Source organism: Myotis yumanensis, unplaced genomic scaffold (assembly GCF_028538775.1).
Source record: "Myotis yumanensis isolate MYYU_CA2020_CCGP unplaced genomic scaffold, mMyoYum1.0.hap1 SCAF_5, whole genome shotgun sequence".
Taxonomy (NCBI): Eukaryota; Metazoa; Chordata; class Mammalia; order Chiroptera; family Vespertilionidae; genus Myotis; species Myotis yumanensis.
Window position 1 is genome coordinate 65,279,668 of NW_027223756.1, and position 19,241 is coordinate 65,298,908.

A 19,241-nucleotide genomic window follows, 5' to 3' on the forward strand; every position below is an offset into this window, starting at 1 on the left:
ATACCCCAGCCCTCTTCTCAGTTCCCCCTGTAGGAGGAAAAGTGGAGAAACAGTAGCAGTGAGTGGTGCACTGCTTGCCACCCAGTGTGTGGCCTGTGCTACCAGCAGCAGCCACAGCCCCTGGGAGCTTGTTAGAAAAGCAGAACCAGGATTCACTTCAGAACCATTTCCTGTGCAGAATTTGCATTTCCTGTGCACTCTATTTTTTACATTATTTCTTTTTAAAATTGTTACGTTTCAATTGCAGTTGACGCTCAATATTCTTGTATAATTGTTTTAGGTGCCTTGCGCCCTTTAAATTTGAGAAACATCGACTGTTTCAAGAGCCATCCATGGCCTGTGACAATGGGCATTTGAAGTCACCTAGTCTCTTCAAAGGGGGTTCCCTCCCCTCCCACCGGAGCATCCTCAACCTGCACTGCTGCCAGATGGGATGTTAACTGATCTGAACATTACTTTTGTCCTTTCTGTGGCCCATTCTCTAGGACTGGGTTCATATGAAGTGAAAATGTTTAAAAAAATAATATTAAAAACAAGAAGAAAGCATGAAAATGGGGTATTCAGAATTAAGCTGAGCTGGTGGAAAGCAGTGTAACAACAATAAAATGGGGGCGGGTACCTTAAAAATAATGTAAATAGCTAACACTGAGCACTTAACATGTGCCAGGCATCATGCAGTGTGTTTTATGTGCGTTGCTTTATTTAAATTTCAGCACAAATTTAAGAAAGAGTTACCATCTCTATCTTTCTGTGCATCTGGAGAAACAAACTTTGAAAGTTTCGAAATGGCTGCACTATAATAAATCAAGACATTGGGCACTATTTCCACAACCGTACATTCTTTGCAACATACGGTAAACAAACATCTCCTGCGTGCATATCTCCGTGTAAATTCGCAAAGCATTTCAGAGTTAGTTTCTGAGCATGAGGGACCATTGCAGAAACAGCAGGATTAAGGTCAAGTTAAGGTCAACCACTTTCCATTTGAGATCAAAGGAAGACAAGTAAAGGACTTCATTCTGGACGTGCAGGTCACCCCAGTTTGTATGCCCATGACCTGTATGAAGAAGGACTCCCAGGCTTTTCTCTAACAGATGGAGATGAAGCCAGAAAGCTCGTGGCCAAGTGCCTTATGCTTCTTCCCCCTAAAAGCAGGACGAATCTCAACAGCTGGCAGCTCAGCGGACTCGCAGGTACAGAGCATGGGAACTCGGCGAGCGCCTTCAGTCTGCCTGACCGCACACCCCGCTGTGCTGCTCCCGCCCCCCAAGGCCTGCGGGGAGGAGCCGAGGAATCGAAAGGAAACCCTTGGGGCGGTGGCGCCCGGGGCCTGGGCTCGGGCATGGAGCTGCGGGCGCTCTGGCTACTCTGCTGGTGCGGGTGCTGGTGCTACGGCGGAGGCCACGGAGCCGGTCCCGGTGCCACCTTCACCCGGACGGGACCGCGGAGCCCCGAGCAACAGGCAGCCGCCTTCCGGGTACCGAGCGCGCCCCGCTGTTTGTTTCTTTCTCGTCCTTTCCTGTCCTGAGTCTGGGCTGGGGCCCTGGGGCCTCCGAGCGCGGAGATTCCTGGGGATCCCCTCGCTTGCTGAGTTTCTGAGATGGGGTTACACCCCCCAACTTCTCCCTGCGTCCCCCACGTGCCTGGCTCTCGCCCTCTCCCATGCCTTTGCTAACCCAAAGATTTGATTTTCCAAAGAAGTGTTGCCGCCGTGGATGTCTATGATCCGTCCCAAGTGATCAGTGGATAGGTCCGAAGTATTCTTGCTTAGAAGCTCCCCTTTTAGCAGAACCCCCTGGCGGTGCTCACTGCCTCCCAAGCTGCCTCATTTCAGTTACAGGAACCAGAGGCGTTAGAAACCTGCCACGCTTCTTCCGGAGGGGGGTGCTGGCCACCTCCTTCTGGGATCAGAATTGTCTAAAGCAGTGGTTCTCAACCTTCCTAATGCCCCGACCCTTTAATTCAGTTCCTCATGTTGTGGTGACCCCCAACCATAAAATTATTTGCGTTGCTACTTCAATAACTGTAATTTTGCTACTGTTATGAGTCGTAATGTAAATATCTAATATGCAGGATGTATTTTCATTGAACATAATTAAAGCATAGTGATTAATCTCAAAAACAATATGTAATTATATATGGGTTTTCCGATGGTCTTAGGCGACCCCTGTGAAAGGGTCATTCGACCCCCAAAGGGGTCGCGACCCACAGGTTGAGAACCACTGGGTAAAGTGCCTGCATTGGGCAAGCCGGGAGAACCTTGCCCACATATGATTTTCCTGAACTGGGGCTCTGTAGACGCGTGCACCACCTTATTAAAAGTTCACCTGACTCGGTGGAGACTGATGTAGAGAAAGGGAAAGCATTGATTTCTTTTTCATATTATTTTGAAAAGGCTTCATCAATAGGTTTAGGTTTTGCCCCAGCTTTAAAACTCTGGAGCAGCAGGTAGCTGAATATAAATAAGGTTGATTAGAGAGTTTTAAAACAAAATATTGATTGATGTCAAAACGACATGTTTTTCCTAGTTTTATAATCATAATTTCTTCAAGTTTTTTGGCCCTGGAACCTGGTATGTCTTATTGTCACTCATTCAATTAAACACATTCAGTCAAAACAAAGGGAAAAAACATGTAAAGACAATTATTTTTCATCATGTCTGTTTAAAAGCTGTTTTGATTTATCAGTTCCCAGATTTCTAGTATGTGATCTATTTGTTTTTCAAACTTTTGTACCTTTCAAAACTGCTAATATGTTTCCTGTGTATTCTGCAAAACTTAGATGTCTTTTTTTTAATCTAAATGTTTTATGTTTGATTACAGTTGAAATTCAATATTATATTAGTTTCAGGTCTACAGCATAGTGGTTAGACATTTATACAACTCACGATAATTCCTGCACCCACCTGACACCATATTGTTATTAGACTATTATTGACTATACTGTACTTTACTGTATTTATATCCTCATGACTATTTTGTAGCTGCAAGTCTGTACTTCTTCATCCCTTTGCCTTTTTCAGCCGGTTCCCCAACCTCCCTCTCAACTGGCAACCCAGGTGAAGTAAACTGAAAGCACGTAAGAACTGGGCTTTCGGAACCATCCTCCTAGGATTTCTTGTTACCTATGCAAGACATTACTGTTTGAACAAGTTCTGCTGATCTCAGCAGTGGCAAACCTTTACATCGTTTCTTTCATAAATGAAATTAAGGTTCAAGTCCTTCATTTTAATATTTTATATATTTAAATATTTAGAGATATTTACTATACAGTACATCACTCTTACATCCTCCATTCCTTATGTTAAAAACATATGCTAATTGATCCTCTCCTATGCTGATTTCGTGACAGGTTGCTAATAGGATGAGGAGTCGGAGCTCAATATAAACTCACATTTTGTGATGAAAGGAAAACTGGGGAAGTGCCCTAGACTGCTGCCTAGGGTAGGAGAGGTCAGAAGGAACTCATTAATCAAAAACTAGCTTTCCGTGGAGTGCCATGTTTCCCTCAAATAGGCCAGTCTCACTGCTTCGTCATTGGCTAGGTGCAGCCTGTGGGAACCTTGTTCCTCCCCCTGGTAATTCAGCGTCAGAAGATCCCCTATGGATGGAGGTCTGCGAGGCCCATTCTCCTGGCTGCCGTATGCTCTGTGCATTCTTAAAGTCCCTCATTCTCAATGCCTTCTCTGGTTACTTCAGCTCACAAGGTTGGCCAATCTAGACTTGCAGAGAAAATGAATTCTCTGGATTACTTGGCAGTAGCCATCTCTGGCTTCTATTGGTTACTTGATGTCTATATAATTGCTTTGCATTCCAGTTCTGTTCTTTGTATTTATACCCCTCCTCTCCAAATGATATTCAAAGCTCTGATTCATCAGGATTATTTTTAAATGCCTAAATCTCAATGACTGTTTATTATTATTGATTAGCAATTCTTTCAGGCATGCTCAGTAAGGAAGAAATAAGATTATGATTATTTCCACAGATAATTTGCTTAAAAATTAACACCTTAAAGCTATTAAGGATATGATGTATATGAAATGTCCTTTATATATTTACTAGAGGCCTGGTGCACGAAATCCTAGGGAAGGCCTGGCCAGCGATCAGGGCTGATTGGGGCCTTCCTTCCCTGGCAGCCGACTGCCAGCCTGGGCCTTCATTCCCCGGCTGCTGGCCGGGACCTTCATGTCGTGCCGCCCCTTGGTGGGCAGCACACATCATAGCGAGTGATTGAACTCCTGGTCTCCCCGTTGAACTCCTGTGGAGAAAATTTGCATATTAGGCATATATATATAATATATATATATATATATATTATATATATATTCAGCAACATATACTAATTAAGCACATATTGTGTGCCAGGCATGTGGGGAACACATTGATAATGCCACATAGGCCTTGTCCTCATTTTGCCTGTGGGTTTAAGAAATAGACACACAATGAACAGATAAGTGCATAAAAATTATACAAAAAATAGAATTTGATATGTACAAAATGAGTGGTCCCTTGGATATTTTATTTGTGCTACACAATTGCACAATTGATAGTATGAGGAAATGGAGGCATGTTCATTTCAAAAACATGATTACCACAAAAGCTGAGAAATCTGTAAGTAATGGTCATATTTTCCCTCCAGGCAGGCAAACGAACCTATCTGCCTAGACCGTTTCCAGGATTCCATCTCACAAAGCTTTGTGCCCTAAATGAGATAGGGATTCTATAAAGCTCAAATAGAATCAGGTTCATTTATTATTTCCTCATTTCCTTTCCCATGTTTCATTACTTAGTGCTCGGAAATACAAAGATAAAGAAGACACACTTTCCAAATGCATAATTGCTTCATTGCATGAGTGTCTACTGGTGACTGTTCCACTAGTACATAGTATTTATTTGCAATTTATTTTCTTGTTTCCACTATGTTAAACAAACAAATATTTAGTGCTCTTTATGTGCTTATTGGGAACAAATTGTAAATGGATAAGATATATCTTTCCCACTCTCAAAAATGTCCCTGAAATCAGATAGCAGTTCTAACACAAAGCATTTATTAATATGATCTCATTATCTTACACAACCTTTCACTGTGATCTGCCACAAATAAGTCAGAGCTTGACTTTTACACCTGAAGAATATCTCCAAGTTAGTTATACACAAATTGCTTTGGAAAGTTAACATAGGTGATATAAATTACCTTTTTTTTTTTTCCTTTTAGGAAAGTCTTAATAGACATCGATACTTGAATTCTTTATTTCCTAGTGAAAATTCCACTGCCGTCTATGGAATAAATCAGTTTTCATATTTGTTTCCTGAAGAATTTAAAGGTATGGTGTAGTGATGCCATTAGTTGATTGGTTTCCTGATTTTAACTTCTTTCCTTAATTTTTGAGGAATTGTTACATTGTGAATCTAGAACATTGAGTAATAGGCAATAATTTATTAAATACTTACTAGGTTCCAAGCATGGACCAGGTGCTGACAGAAAAATAAATTCATGGTCACTCTTCTAATTATTGCTTAAGAACTAAATATTATAGACACTTCCATGTTGCTGTAAGGGACAATGAGCACATTGACTTGGTCTTTTAAACAGGTAATTTTCTGTGGCAGCTTCAGCCCTATTATAGGAATTCTTATCTCTTATAGCTTTCAGTTGACTGCATTTCATGTTATGGAAAAGCACATAGAAAAATCATAAATGGCAGGCTCTCCTACAAAGTGAATGTTTCTTTTGGAACGTTCCTCCAAAAAAGAACCCCAAGGGGCCCTTCCTATAATCTAATATTGTTGTCTTTTCATTTCCTATTTCAGCTATTTATTTAAGAAGCAAAACTTCTAGATTTCCCCGCTACTCCCCGAAAGGGCCAATGCTCATCTCCAACATGTCTTTGCCATTAAGATTTGACTGGAGAGATAAGCATGTTGTGACACAAGTGAGAAACCAGCAGGCGGTAAGTTCTTGGGTTTTGTTCTTTTTTAATCATCTGAGCATGGGGAGTCACCGTTGAGGTCAAGTTCAATCAGACTTGTAATGGAACCCATCATTCTTCTAGGTAAAATCACACCCCAGTCATTCAATAAGTGGCAGTAAAATGAGACTCTGTTGGAGTGGGAGGCAGATGTCAAAGCCCGACTTTTTTTCTGAGATAAGCCTTCCTTGGTGTGTTCTCTCACTAATGACCATTGCCACCAGCACACTGGCTCAGGGTGCTTCCCAGTAGCTGTGTCACAGTTTCCAAGCCTTCTGTAGAACAGCAGATGGAGGGCTGGAGAAGGTAAACTTGACTACTAAATGAGAAATGACACTGAAAAAGTAACGCGATACCATATACACTAACCGACAGTGTGGCCTGGTCTCTTAGGTTCTCAGACCTCATCCCTTGAGCTCCAGTGGAAAACCCTGTCCCCTAAAGGATCATATGCTCTTTATCTGTGACCCTTAGAAAGGCAGTCTATTTTGCTATAATGTGACATATACATACATTCCTAAAAATCACTATCAGGGCAAACCCCTGCAGTAAAAACAAAAGGTGTTATAAGAGAAATTATGTTGGACTACAGCATTAAAAAAATGTGTCACACTAAGTCACACACCTTAAAATAAAAAGTAGTAAATTTGCAGCACAGGGACTGTCAGCTGACTGAGGAAAGTCAGTTACCTAACCACGTGGCTATAGTCTCAATTTACCTGCTGTGGAAACCTCAACGGGTCATTCAACCTCCCCTGGTTATTTTTTCCAATTGCAGTTGACATACAACATTATATTATTTTCAGGTGTACAACATAGTGATTAGACATTTATATAACTTATGAAGCGCTCACCTCGATAAATCTAGTACCCATCTGACAGTGTGGCAAATATTCTGGACCCTGCACCATTTATTTAGGGCAAGCATGTCAAATTCAAAGATTAACACGGGCCAAATAAATAAGGATTAAGTTTATGTGGACCGCTAAAAAACACACAAAAGCTTCAATTTTCATAGAAACGTAAGTTTATTTTGATAGAGACATGCTTAATACAAAGGGCTGAAATAAATGAGTAATCATTAACATAAAATAATAGAGCATTTTAATAAAAGTTAACATTTTTTCTTGAACATTAACTTACCAGATACTGAATAACTGCAAAATGAATAAGCATAATGCAAATAAATCTATTTTTCTTGTTCTCCGAAAGTGAGATATTCCTGTTGTGCACACCAAACAAGTCAGTCCAGGAACTAATGATGTGGCAATCGGCTGCTAAAATATTCACTGCCAGTATTAGTGGAGAGAAATGGTGCGCCTGTGCGTAAGGCATGTAAGGGAAATGAATGCAACACAATTATGGTAATCAGTCATTAGCAAACATTTTATTTTGTTATTAATAATTATGTATAACAGGCCCTAAGTGGTTTGGCTCAGTGGATAGAGTGTCGGCCTGCGGACTGAAGGGTCCCAGGTTTGATTCTGGTCAAGGGCATGTACCTTGGTTGCGGGCACATCCCCAGTAGGGAACGTGCAGGAGGCAGCTGATCGATGTTTCTCTCTCATGGATGTTTCTAACTCTCTATCCCTCTCCCTTCCTCTCTGTAAAAAATCAATAAAATATATTTTTTAAAAATAATAATATATAACAGGATATTGTAAAAATTAAATTACAAAATTTTTATTCAAATGTTTCTTACATACCGTTATATTGGCTGGGCTGCAAAAATATTTGATGTGGGCCACAACAAAGCATTTGCTTTGTTATTGGATTCATAATCAAATGCGAAATAGTCTGACATCTAATCCTCCCAGGAGTGTCTGCATTGTATTAAAGGGGAACTTTTAATTAGGATTCTTTAATTAAAGGAGTATACTAGAGAGATATCTTTGAGCAGGCACTGCCCTCCAGGGGAAGCCAAAGGCAGGTTAACTAAAGCTAGCTATAGGTATGATGTCAGCAACCTGTCTTCACATTTATCAATGGGTGAAGATTCTGAGGTCTAGTCCCTTAGTGAATATTTTACTATGCCATAGGCACTAGAGATATGGACATAAATATGGCCACTTAAAGCCATGAAGTTGCTCAAAACTTCACTCCACAAAGACAGCCAGTTGTTCTTTCTTTCTTTGCCTAACTCTACAGCACATGGCCCTATGATTAGGATATTTCCACCCAATTCCAAATCTCATTCTCATGGATCTATCTTTCTTGTGTATGATCTTTGATACTATTTGCTCTTTCTTCCTCCTTTCTTTCAGGACAACCCTTTTATTCTTTAGTTCTAGTTTGTCAAATAAAAGCAAGTAAATAGATCCAGAATCGGAAAGATTGCCAGCCAACATTTGAATGAGGAATGACTAACATTAGAACATTTCATGTGCATTTATAATTGACATATGCTGGCATATTGATAGCCTGAAATGTAACTCATTCAGCTCCTGTGTCCATCAAATAATGAGTATAACATATAAGACATACATCGACATACACCTTCACCCCACCTCAACTTATCACCTCCCTTGAGGCAAAGATGGTGGATGACACAGAAGCATACTGTCTGGGGAGAAACAAAAGGGATTGAAGAATGGGATAGGAATTGGTATACTTCTTAGAAACAGACATCATCTATTTAATGGACTGACTTATCTTTTAAAATATCAGTTTGTTTTCTCATTCTCTAAAATTTGGTTTCATCTTGCATTGTCTAATTTATAATAATGATACTACCAATTTACTTGTAACTAATCATTGGATTTTGATGCTTAAAAGAGAATTTTGGTTTTCTTTTCTTTTTTTCAAATTGGAAAAGAGGATGAGCATTTATATTTTTGTAGACCTCTAGATTCTGCCCACCTGATTTGATAACTTGTGATATTGAAAAATGTTCGTAAACTTGGTTTGAACATTGTTTGATAATAAATACTATTTTGTTTCTATTTTTAAACAGTGTGGAGGATGCTGGGCCTTCAGTGTGGTAGGTGCAGTGGAATCAGCATATGCAATAAAAGGGAAGCCTTTGGAAGACCTAAGTGTGCAGCAGGTCATTGATTGCTCATATAATAATTACGGCTGCAATGGAGGGTCTACTTTTAATGCTTTGAACTGGCTAAATAAGGTGACTAGTTTCTCAGCCTTTGAAACGCTTTGTTTTCTCTTTTGCTTAGTTAATGTGTGCTCCGAATTCAGACAATTGATTCTCGTTTACTTAATAATGTTTTTAGAAATTTAGATAACCAAAGCTTGAATTAATCAGATTTAAAAATGAATTGCTTCTAGGCAAGTCAACCATCAAGATCAAAGGTTAGAAAATCTTACCTGAGATCTGTTTTCCAAAAATTATTTGTTTATTTCTGAACCTTTCTTAATAGGTAAATGTGTTTTTTGTGCGTTTTTTTGTTTTGTTTTGTTTTTGCAGATACATGTCACATAGTGACCCAGAAAGGAGAGCATATGAGCATATGATTACCCATTTCCATAGAATTTGTGAATATTAAGGTTAAAAGGGACAAAGGGTCAGCTAATTTAGTAACTCTTTATATAGATGAAGATGTGAGATTATATTGCCAAATCAGTAGCTGAGCCAGAATTGCACCTGTAGTCCTCTGCTTTCCATTGGGCATCCTACCCACCATGCCTCAGTGTCAGTATCCCTCAGCATTTTTAGGATACTCTGACCTTGTCCTAGATCCAGCATCAGTTGTGTGAAACCAGCCAGTGAAGGTGCTTTTATACTTTCTAAAAGGCTGTCAAGCTAATGTTTCCCAAACTCAAACATCCTTCCCTTATTCATTTGCTATATTTGAGTCACTGAATGCCAAAAAACTTCTCTATGTTATGGGCGACAATGAGTTGCCTGTCTTCTCCCTTTCATAAGCCCAACATTCAGAAAAGGAGGACTTGTGTATAAACAATTATAAACTAAGTGACATAGACCAAATGAAAGGCACAGAGAGAAGTGGATAGAAAAAAAAGCTTGACCTGACCATTGCCTGTGCATAAACCATTGTGCTGAGTGAGTCTCAAAGACTTACTAACATAGAACCAGTTGCCCTATTATAACCTCACTAGAGGCCCGATGCACAAAATTCGTGCAAAAGGGCTCGGACCTCACAGCCCCAGCTTCGTCTGGAAGGTCCTTCTGCTGTTTGGTCTAATTAACATATTAGCTCTTTATTATATAGGATGAGAAAGATGACAAGGCTTTATTATTATTGGATTGATAGAGGTCCAAGGAAGGAAGATCTAGGAATAATAAGAATAAAGAGAATGGAAGCTAATGACTCTAATTACCTAGGATATCCATAACAACACCTAAAGATTGAATTTAAGAGCTTATTATTACCCAAAGAATACCCACATGATGAAGGTGTGGCCAAGTTGAATCCTATTATGACACATTGCACCAAGTTCTATTTAAAACAACTGCTTGACAGAGAACCCTTTGGGTGATTTCTTTTAGACGCAAGTAAAACTGGTGAGAGATTCAGAATACCCATTTAAAGAACAGAACGGCCTGTGCCATTACTTTTCTGATTCACATTCTGGACTTTCAATCAAAGGTTATTCTGCACATGACTTCAGGTAAATGTCTTATTCTACTGTGCTTTCTTCCTATGTCCTAATTTATGATATATTGACTATTTGGAATTAATAACTTGATTGAAGGCTTCACTGCATGTACATAATTGTTTTCATACCTACTTTTTACTAAAGAGACTATCAATCACCATGGAGTGCTATGAATGTTGTTCCTCAAACATGATCTACTTAGGTTTCAAAGTGTCATTACAATAGAAATGAGCTTAAATTAACACATTTAAATCCAGTGATAGGTATAATTTATATTTACCACCTTCTTCTTACCAAATTTAGGTGTCTAAATAACATTAGTATATTTCAATCTTTCTGTTGAATCAATGGAAAATTGCCTTGTATAGATGCTCCAGCTAATAGCAAGCAGTCTGCTTACCAAGAAGCATTTTGGAACACCCTCTGTGTTCCTGCATTTTCAAGGCATCAGTATACTAAAAGCATAAACTGAAACTTTGTATTAAAAACTAGGACTATATTACTGGAGGTCGATTGGGTAGCATGCCCTATATAAGCTCAGGGGGGTTGGGGGGCAGATAAGGATAGGCTGAGGAAGAGGATTTGTGTCAAAACTTGAAGGGCACGTTGACTTTGGACAGGTTTAAGGGAAACGATCATTTAAAAATGCTCTCAAAGCTAACGAGAGAACCATTGTGGCCAAGATAAGTGATCAGAGATGATACGGACAAAGACTCAACCAAAATCTGGCTTTATTTATTTATTGTTTAAGATATTGAGGGAGCTTTGCACAGTCTTTCTTTTTTAAAAAATATATTTTTATTGATTTCAGATTGGAAGGGAGAGGGAGAAAGATATTGAAACATCAATGATGCTAGACAATCATTGATTGGTGCCTCCTGCATACCCCCTTCCTGGGGAGTGAACCCACAGTTGGGCACATGCCCTGACCAGGAATTGAACCCTGACCTCCTGGTTCATAGGTCGACACTCACCCACTAAGCCAAACCGGGTGGGCTTTGCACAGTCTTTTGAAACAGAACACAGAGACATTACATTAAATTCGGATGAGATGATAGTCGGACCTCTAAGTTCCTGGTACTGAATATAAAAGAATCTCTTCATCCAGATAGTGTCTGCCCATAGGATATGAAGGGAATCAAGGGTGAAATTGGACCCTTGAAGCAAATGGAACCCCTGTGAATAACATAAGTGTGTCAGAGGCTTGGCGGGTTGTCAGCAGAGCTCTTGTCCACAACAGGGGCCCTCAGGGGACTCCAGGAACCATATAGCAGAAAGTTTCAATTCCACAGATGGCAGGCTGTGCTGGATCTATAATAAAAGGTGCAGGGTCACTGAGTACAGCGGTCAGCATCTCCTTTGTGGGCAAAGGTAACGCAGTTTCTAAAATGAGAAAGTGCCTCTGTGAGCTCTCAGCTCCTTGAGAGTGCCTCTGTGAGCTCTCAGCTCCTTGAGAGTGCCTCTGTGAGCTCTCAGCTCCTTGAGAGTATAAGTGAAGTTTGTGTGCAAGAAGGAATCAGATGTTCAAAATGTCACTAGAAAAAGATTCAGGGAATCCCTTGTCATGGGTAGCTAGTGGAGAAAGTTAGAAAGAAACAAAAGAACAAGAGGCAATAGGCTGGGTTGGAGAGTGAGAGAAAGAGAATGCAAAGGTCACTGCAATTGGCCTGAAACAGGATTTATCGAACCTTTTGATTAAAAAGGAAGAGATCCCCCGAAGAATCTCTGTGTTTACACTGAACATTAAACTCTATAATAATACAATGCTAAGCTAACTGTGATAGAGTGGGCAAGACCTTTCGTTGATTTCTTCATTCACTCACTCAAATTGCTACTGAACACTTGTTTTTAGGTTATGGGGTCCGGCAGTGAACAAAAAAGACAGAAACCCTTCCTTGGGACTATATTTTAGTGATAGAGACAGGCAACAAACAAAAAAAGTGAAAATATGTATGGTATGTTAGATGTAATCATTTCTAAACAAGACAAAATAAAACAGTTGGGAGGAAGAGGAAACATCAGGGCGAGGGGAGAGGAGCACACAGTATTATAAAGGGTGACAAGGGAGGGCTCCCTGAGAACATGCCATTTGAGTAAAGACCTGAAGAAGTGTGGGAACTTAACCAGTAGATATCCGAGGAAATACTATTCCAAGCAGAAGGAACTGTAAGTGCAAAGGCCCTGAGAATACATCTGACATTTTTAAAGGACAGTGACTGTAGTGAAGAGAAAATGGAGTAGACTAGTGGGAGATGGTTACTCGGGAATAAACTTAAAGCAGAGTGTTAGAAAAACAGCCTTGGACATGAGAGATGATAGGGTAAATTACTCACAGAAAATAAAGCCCACAGGATATATTGGGGAATTTTATAGAGGAGATAAGTAGGAGAGTCAAGGATGACTACAAACTTTTTGGCCTGAACGACTGAAAGAATGGAATTGAGGCATGAAAGTCTGAGGAACAGATTTAAGATGGAATATGGAGAGTTCAGTTGGGACGTGTAGGAAGTGACCCTGGGAACCACTGGTAGAGGAATAGGGAGATGAGATAGAACAGGGGAAAATGGGGTTTCTTTATTAAGCAAATTAGTACTGAGGGTATGCTGGAAGTTGATCCTACTAAGGAACTCTTGAGGTCAAGGTAAAATAAATCTCAGAGTTAGCCAAAGCAAGTTGATTTTCATCACCTCCTAAGATTTACTAGTTGAGGGTATGGCTGGGGTCTAAGTGGCTGTGGGCTTTTTGAGAGAGAAGGGCCTCAGGTAAAGAGTTGCAGCGTTTCCTTGTTGGAAGCCCAGTGTCAGGACCAGAAGATGTGGGAAGTTCTTCTCCAGCATCTGCCACGATGAGGCATATAGTTTTCCCACCTTCCTTATTTAAAAAGTGCCTGCGTGATAGCTGGATGCTATGCCAGCCAATTGCAAAACTCCACCATCTTCCTTGAAGCTAGACTTAGCCATATGACTAAATTCAGGCCAATGAGATCCATTCAGATATATGCAGAATGTGTGTGTTACTTCTGGGAAATCTTCTCAACAGGAATGCAGCACCTCTCCTTTCTACTCCCTGCTGAATGGAATATATGTTAAATGGCTGGAGCTCCTGAAGCCATCTTGAACCATTAATTGAACTTGGGAATGGACACCTCACATGGCAGAATAATAGCATAAGAGGAGCCTGGGTTCTTGATATCTATTGCAGTCCTGGACTACCAGTCCTCCAGACTTCTTGTAGCCTCCATTGTATAAGTCTTCTGTAATTGCAACCAAATCTATGTGTATCCATACAAAGATTAAAGAGATCGTTTTAATAAAATATTCTTACCTTAAAAACTAAACTCCTTAACCAAATATTTTCTCTTTTGGTAGTGACCAAGAAGATGAAATGGCAAAAGCACTCCTTACCTTTGGTCCTTTGGTAGGGATAGTAGATGCAGTGAGCTGGCAAGATTATCTGGGAGGGATAATACAGCATCACTGCTCTAGTGGAGAAGCAAATCATGCTATTATCATAACTGGGTTTGATAAAACAGGTAAGTGCTGATAAGACTTGATTGATTGCTTTTCAGCTTAAGGTGATTGACAAATCACCTTAACCATATAAAAAGTTAAAATGTGGTCATATATCTAAGTCCTCCTAAGACCTTTACTACTTTTCAGTAGACTTCTGGGTATAAATAACCCCATTGTGTTCCTCCTTATCAATTTTGGTGGATAACTTGTTAGAATGATGATAATTACTGATTTAAATAATGTGCATTTTCCATCTGAAGTATTTAGGATAATTGTTGGGAAAATGGAAGTGCCTATTGTTTTATCATACATATCTAACAATTATTCTTCCCTGTTTCTAATGCCCTGGAAATGTGTGTGTGTTTTCATTCTATGCAAGTTCCGTATTAAGTGAAATGAATTCAAATATATTTTTCCAATAATTGGAGTGTGGCACTAAGTACAGCTCAAGTTTACTTAGCTAGCTTAAGTTAGCATTCTATTACAGTTTTAATCATTTTGTTAAAGCTACTAACACTGATCAAGAAATAAACTTAAAGTAAACATGCATTCACGCAAATATGAGTTTTTCAGGGTTTGTTGCCAATTTTTGTTTTGTAGGAACTACCCCATATTGGATTGTACGGAACTCATGGGGCAGTTCCTGGGGAGTGGATGGCTATGCCCATGTGAAAATGGGAAGTAATATTTGCGGTGAGTCATGAATTTGTGTTTAAAGCTCCAGCCTAAGTGTCAAGGAAGATATTCTGAATATATTAAAATTATAAACCTGTCCAATCCATAGTATGTTTCCAACATACTCACATCACTTAATAATTGATAAAAGTAGAATAGTTTTTTAAAGAAGAGACACTATTGCACATATTCATGCTTTAAAAAGGAAGAAAGACTGAAGTAAAAACAAATATAATAAGCAAAACATAATCAGATAAACTAATAATTTACCAAAGTTAACTACTTCAAAATTCAGAGGCTTTTGGATTTAAAAATACTCAACTTAGGAGGTTGAAGTTCTCCAAAAAGTCCCCTCGTTCCAATTTTACTTGTTATAACTGTATGAGGTTTTCTTAATTTGTCCATTAATAATACTTGCACAAAGATTGTCAAGCATCACTTTGTCTTTGGATAAAAATTTACAAAATGTATGAAAAAAGTATTAGGATTGTTTCTGATTTAATCTTCTCCTCTTTACCTGCAAAATTCTAATATAGCACCCATGAATGGAGAAGCTTAAGCAAATACCAAATGTGCTCTTTTATAGAATAACAGTTTTTTTGTGTGTTAACCATAAACCAAATTAAAATAGCTAAGTAAGTACTTTAACCTGTATTCTAAAACTTATATCCAAACCTGTATTCTACAATTTTTGATCTGGAAAATCAACATATTTTCTGAATCAAGTTAGAATGAAACTATATTGCATATGAGAGCAATAGTTTACTCTTCTCACTATAATTATTTCTAGCATACAAATAACTTTTTTAAAAAATTGTAGAACACTATAAACTGTGAGACTGGTAAAGGAGAGTTATAGAAGGTTTGGGAGTTTATGTTTTGACTCAATTAGTGAGTACTACCTAATGGTTCCATAAAGTAGAATTCATGAGAATTCATAAATCGCCTGTTTTATCACCCCAGTAAAATATTTACATCAATTACTTATTGAAGAGAACAAACATCATAGAAATCTTTAAGCCAAAGTGCTAGCAACCCAATCAAGGCCCCACCTTATAACATCTTTTAGGGCTTTTACATTGCTAGAACATCCAGATAAATTACTCCTGCCATTCATTGAACCTTTGAAACTAAACATAAGTTATTTCTAACTATGATGCCTGGGTCTGGGCTAACAGGTGGCAGTTTTCAAAGCCTGGCTCAGTGGTTGAGTTTCCACCTAAGAACCAGGAGGTACGTTCGATTTCTGGTTAGGGCACTTGCTTGGGTGGCAGGCTCCATCCCCAGTGCGGGGTGTGCAAGAAGCCGCCAGTCAATGATTCTCTCTCATTGAAGTTTCCCTCTCTTTTCCTCTCTGAAGTCAATAAAAATATACATTTTAAAAAAAAGCTCTGGCAGGAGAGTTACAAGAACATAATTCAGACATTGGTTCATAGTTGCCTCGATTATGACTCTACATTCCCCACTACCACCTTTTCCCTGGCCCCCAGCTCTACTGAGGATGAGTTGGAATCATTTCTTCTCTCTGTTTCCCAATTTGATTCTCCAAAGGCATGACTAGTTAGTAATTACACAGAGTCCAAATTCTTCCTGAAAGTATTTGGTGATCACATTACTCTTCAGAACAATGGTGAATGTGTTTGGTGATGACATGACTCTTAAGAACAATGGTTTAAGATAAATAGCATTTCATGGCCCCGAGAGATTTCAAAAATATAGCTATTTACAATGAAATCCAGTCTTGAATGAGCTATTTATTGCTTTCACCACAATATTGAGATTTATGTTCTTGTGTGCTAAGAAAGCATAGTACACGTGATTTATTGAATTTTTGCTAATTAAAGTTCAAATCTTAAAAGTTGGAATTTTCAAATTTTATTTAAAATATTTCTGTAAATTATTATATCATCTCTAAACTATATATATGTAGTAAAGAGTGCACATACCTTTACCTGTTCAGTTAGTAAATCATTTTATGTGTTTTTGTGTATGTGTTTTTGTAGTTTCTTGAAACAAAAATATTAGTTATATCTTCCAATATCTGCTTTTAAATTGCCATGTTTATATTGACAGCTATAACTGTTAAATTATTTTCTTAGTAATTGCTAACTTTTTCTGAACCCAAATGAACATTGTTTTAATTTGCTATTTACAAGGCATATAAAGAAGAAATAGACTCCTATTAATAATTTCTTTTTTCTTAGGTATTGCAGATTTTGTTTCTGCCGTATTTGTATGATTATTTGATCGAATCAAGAGACAACTACCAAAATGAAGGTTCCTAATGAAATATAGCATGGTACTTCATCCTCAGCATTATTCACCTTTAGGTTTTAGCAACTAACCACAACAAGTTCTAGGGGCCTAGTAGTATTTAAGCCGAGTTATGGTATGTCCCCTTCTTATAAAGAGATGGGCAACATAGTCAGGAGGAAGAACACCAGCACCATGGCCTGGAAACAGTTTCCTACTCCGGAGTGAATGCTAGTTTAAGATATTTTAGGTCTCTTTATCTGGTTTTGTTTAATTGCTGTTTTTGTTTGTTTTTTATTTGTCTTTTTTCAGTGTCATTAAAGAGCTGATAAGAATTTATTTTCCTTGTGAGATACAATTACTGCCTTAGCTTACCCCTACATACAAGAACAGCCAACCTAAAGTTATGTGTGCTTCTCACAATTATACTCTTAGCCCTCTGAGGTGAAATGTCATAAGGATTTTGAAATACCAATAGCTTTACCTCAACAAATAGTATTTACTCCTTGAATTGTAGAAAGATTGTGAAGTAAAAAACAAAAGGACAAGATCACTTTTTAAGAGATGGAAATTAAATGACAATAAATTATATGGCAATTATGTGATAAGAAGAACTCAACTAGCATCGCCTGAGAAAAGATTATTATCTCGCAATTTTCATTGTCAATAGGATTCCAATAGACTTCATTTCCTTACTTTGATCTCTTTATATTGAAGGACAATGTTTTCTTCCACATTTTCCTACTCTCTTTCTCTTACTCTTTACTGGGCCACTCCTAAATTCTCCTGGTGGTTTGACTTCCCTGGCTAAGAAGTCTTTATTTCTTTTGATTCATCTAAGCCACCAACATCGGGCGCTCACCTTTCTCTTCCTCCCATCGTTTGTAGGCAACACCCCTTTCAAAGTCTACTGCCATTAATCTGCGGTATTAGCCAGAATGTGAGTTTCTCAGGCTCTCTCTTTTGTGTGTGGTGTGTGTGTGTGTGTGTGTGTGTGTGTGTGTTTGTTTGTTTTGTGGTTGTTTTGTTTGTTTGTTTTTCAGTTTTCTGCTTATGTTTCCAGGAATTCCATTCTAACTACTTTTTTTGTGTGTGCATCCGTTTGGCTTTGACCTGGCTCCTGGTTCTTCATGCCCATGTTCTCTCTCTTGCCTAAGTAATTATGTGTGCCTGTGTAAGAACCTCAGAGCAGAAGAGCTGATCTTTTGATTTTATAACTATATTAAATGAGTTATATGAGGATATAAGAAAATCTAATAAATACTACATATGTAAGTATTTCTTCTCTAAAATTCATGGTCACCTTCTAATGTAAAATATATAAACAACAACAACAAAAAACCCCACAAAGTTTTAAATGTAGCAGAGACCACTGAAATAATTGAGAACATCCTATTTTTCCTTTTTTTCCCTTTTTGCTTTTAGTTATCCATCCTTTTTATTAGAAAAGTAAAATAAAAGAACAAAACACTGCATTTCTTTTTCTTACACCAACCAGAACCAATATCAAAAGATTATGTGTTGACTCGGGTTTAGAAATGCTCCAGGAAGACAAACATTGATAGTTTAATTGATTAATATTCTTATTGTCTAAGTTTACCAAAATGGAATTGTGTTTGTGTTCATTTACTGATTTCTATGTAACATAAATGCTTTTTTGATACTCTTTTTCAAATACTAAACATTTTTTATTACAAAGTAATATTTCTCAGCTGCTCTGAATTTTGATGACATTTATAATAAAACAACCCATATTTGACTTTGGGTTAAGAAGACTGTGTCCAGAAGTGCATGGCTTACATTTTGTGAGCACAATGTTAATGTGCTTTGCACTCACACAAGAGTTTGTTCAGTTCCAAATCCACATATTTACTTTTTGGTTTTCTCCACAGACACTTTAACCTCAGTGTCTCCAATAAACAACAATAAACAAACAACAACAACAACAAAAATACCTCCCACACCTCCTAGAGTCTCTATTTTGGTTAATGGCATCAACATTATGTAATCACCCAGTCAGTAAAATTGAGGGACATCTTAGATATTTAATCAGTCAGATATACCTTAGTAGCTGATCACCTAGTCACCTGCCTCCGCTCCATTTCTACTGTTCCTTTCCGGATGCATGTTCTTTAGTATCTACATCTCCACCATTTAGCAGTCAACCCAGTAAACCCATGTTCCTGAAACTAGTGGTTCTCAAAGTGTAGCCTCCAGACCAGAAGACACCTGAGGCTTTGGGAAACACTTTGTTTTAA

At 38.4% G+C, this 19,241-nt stretch overlaps 1 protein-coding gene across 2 annotated transcripts; it reads left to right on the forward strand.

The window, feature by feature from the left end:
- Window positions 1–1,298: 1,298 nt before the first annotated feature.
- On the forward strand, window positions 1,299–17,322 carry CTSO (cathepsin O). Of its 2 annotated transcripts, none has more exons than XM_070415419.1 (8): window positions 1,299–1,477; window positions 5,215–5,323; window positions 5,811–5,950; window positions 8,922–9,014; window positions 10,434–10,555; window positions 13,912–14,075; window positions 14,656–14,748; window positions 16,935–17,322. In XM_070415419.1, the coding sequence occupies exons 1-8, from the start codon at window positions 1,343–1,345 to the stop codon at window positions 16,967–16,969; spliced, it is 891 nt and encodes a 296-aa protein (XP_070271520.1). In that variant the 5' UTR covers window positions 1,299–1,342; the 3' UTR covers window positions 16,970–17,322. The 2 variants fall into 2 exon arrangements, with proteins under 2 accessions (XP_070271520.1, XP_070271519.1); XM_070415418.1 differs by having other exon boundaries at window positions 1,301–1,477; window positions 8,922–9,089.
- Window positions 17,323–19,241: the final 1,919 nt, after the last annotated feature.

Coding starts and splice junctions, on each gene's coding strand:
- CTSO (XM_070415418.1), top strand. CDS start 1,343: ATGGAGCTGCGGGCGCTCTGGCTACTCTGCTGGTGCGGGTGCTGGTGC. Junction 5,951..8,921: donor AAGTGAGAAACCAGCAGGCG/GTAAGTTCTTGG, acceptor ATTTTTAAACAG/TGTGGAGGATGCTGGGCCTT. Junction 14,076..14,655: donor AACTGGGTTTGATAAAACAG/GTAAGTGCTGAT, acceptor TTTGTTTTGTAG/GAACTACCCCATATTGGATT.